Here is a 2,479-nt window from a genome sequence, read left to right on the forward strand (position 1 = left end):
ATATATATATATATATATATATCAAGATTAATCTAGGCCTACTTTTCATTGTTTTTGGAAGAAGACTTGAGGAATAAGCCGGAATTTACCTCAGATGAACAGCGCGATCTGACGCGGCTTTATTCAGGAGATCATTTCTGTAGTAATGTTTTCTTCTGGCACATTTATAAAAGTTACTTAAAACTTTACTTTTCTTAAAATAATTTGTTATTCAGATATTGTGCAGAGTAATTCTATTTGTTAACCAAAGAAGTTTACAATTTTATTAAAATGCTAAGTATTACAGTTGTTTTAAAGCTAAAAGGCTAAACTATTCCATGTTTAACTCAAACTGAAAGAATTAAGAGTTTCATTTCGATGCATAAAGGTTTATAGGGATTTTATGAAGTGATTAACAATTTGAATAATTAAGTTACTTATTGAGTAATTAAGTTACTTTTCAGACAGAGTAATTAGAAAAGTAATTTAAATACAATATTGATGATGTAATTAGTAATTAGTAATAAGCCTAATTACTTTTTTAAAGTAACTTACCCAACACTGGAAGAAACCGAAAATGTAATCAATTTAGAAATAAGATGTATGGTCACGCTTGTTAATTGAATTTGTGTTGGCTTGCTATTTTTCTGCAGTTCCATTAATTCTACACACTCAAAATAAATAAATAAATAAATACAAATACATAAAAAATAATACAAAACTGTCACTGTGGCAGTATCCTACAAAAGCTAAAAGGTACATATTCGTACCTTATTACCCCTAAATGGTAGCTACATATTAATAGCTTGAAGTATGTTATTACTTTAAAATGCATATTAGCACCTTTTGAAAGTGACAGTTTTTCTGAGAGTGTATTAATACTGAATTAATTAATACACTGAATTGTGCCATTTAATTATTAAATTCCTCATACACACAACGTGCCAAATAGATGGCATATATTAAGTTAAATATATTTTAACAATTTAAATGGCTTTGTGATTTCTCTGTACTCAGAAATCTGCAGAATTTGATGTGGTCATAGACAAAATTTGCACATCTCCTCCCACTTCCTCCCTGTCTTCCCTTGTTGCCAAAGATGCTGGTGTTGTTGCACACTTTAGAATGACTGGGTAAAAAATGCAGTGAGAAAAACCTGTTTAGCATGAAATAAAAGCAGCTGCAAGTGATGTCAATGAAGTCTCTTGTATATCAATTTGCGCACTGATGATACAGTGACTATTTAACACTCAAACATAGTCTATGCTGAACATATTAACAAAGGATTTTGTAATGCTGTTTATCCTGAGATCGATAGTTTGGGATAATTATTGCAAAAACGCTTTCTGACACTGTGTGCAGGTAAGAACATAACAATTCATCACCAGATTTAGTTCACCATTTTGAAGGACATTTTACAATATAGGATTAAGGATTAAATCTGTTTTGTTGCATGAATTAATGTATTAAATATAAATAAAATACTAATGTTTAAATGAAAAAAATGTTAAATAAATACTTTTTTATAATACATGTAATTTTAAATAAAATATAATAAAATACATTGATTAAAGTGTGAATAAAATGTGAATGAAATCCTAAATGTAATGAGAGCAGAAAAGTCAAAAAAGATTACCCATGATTTAGCAGGGAAATTCAAAATCTATAGCTGAAATCAATGTTCCTATTATGACTTCAAGTAAACCCTATCAGTTTAATAACCTGTACCGTCTTGGTTGCCAGACAACACTCAACATGTTTATCTAACTGTGAGGTGAAGCTTGTGAGACTTGCATGGTTACCAAACGCTTACAGATTGTGTAGACAGATCAAAGTTGAGTGCATAAGCACATAAAAGTTGCTGTAGTCCTACAGAAGAAAAACTGAAAAAGCATCTTTTAAGAATTTATCTGTTTTGCTTGTAGAATGATCTCCAATACAACTCTTTCCCTTCACTCCAACTCCAAAATCTCAATGTTCTATGAGAAAACGACAGCAGACATTGTCTTCTACTCAATCATAGTTCTCATTGGCACCACTGGGAACTCTGTGGTCATCTGGGTGGCTGGCTTCCGCATGAAACCCACTGTCACAAACGTTTGGCTGGTCAATCTCGCTGTAGCAGACCTGATCTTCTGCTTGACACGAGTCACTTCTCTCATCAAAAGCATTTTCTATGACCACTGGCCTTTTGGAGTTTTTCTCTGCAAGTTCAATGGTTTCTTCAAGTACGCCAACATGTTCTGCAGTGTTTTCCTTCTGGCTGTCATCAGTGTGGATCGAGCGCTTTGCATTTGCCGCCCAGTGTTCACCAGAAAACGACGGACGTTATGTGCTGCTCGTGTGGTCAGTGTGGGAGTTTGGATTGCGGCGGTGGTGTTCAGCTCACCGTACTTTGTGTACCGACAGGTCTTCCTTGGCTTCCTTGGCTTGAGCCACTGCTCATTCAAGGTCAGAATGGCTTTACAAATTACTGCATGTGCCACCCTTGCCACCCTTC

The 2,479-nt window shown here is 34.0% G+C and overlaps 1 protein-coding gene across 1 annotated transcript in view; it reads left to right on the forward strand.

Moving 5' to 3' along the window:
- Positions 1–1,275: 1,275 nt before the first annotated feature.
- Positions 1,276–2,479, forward strand: part of LOC107739622 (C3a anaphylatoxin chemotactic receptor-like) — a 3,504-nt gene continuing 2,300 nt past the window's right edge. Inside the window, exons 1-2 of the mRNA XM_016551786.1 lie at positions 1,276–1,341; positions 1,905–2,388. Coding sequence (XP_016407272.1) covers positions 1,906–2,388 — 483 coding nt within the window. The 5' untranslated portion in view covers positions 1,276–1,341; position 1,905. The remainder of the gene's footprint in view (positions 1,342–1,904; positions 2,389–2,479) is intronic.

Source organism: Sinocyclocheilus rhinocerous, unplaced genomic scaffold, assembly GCF_001515625.1.
Source record: "Sinocyclocheilus rhinocerous isolate Xijiao unplaced genomic scaffold, SAMN03320098_v1.1 scaffold314, whole genome shotgun sequence".
NCBI lineage: Eukaryota > Metazoa > Chordata > Actinopteri > Cypriniformes > Cyprinidae > Sinocyclocheilus > Sinocyclocheilus rhinocerous.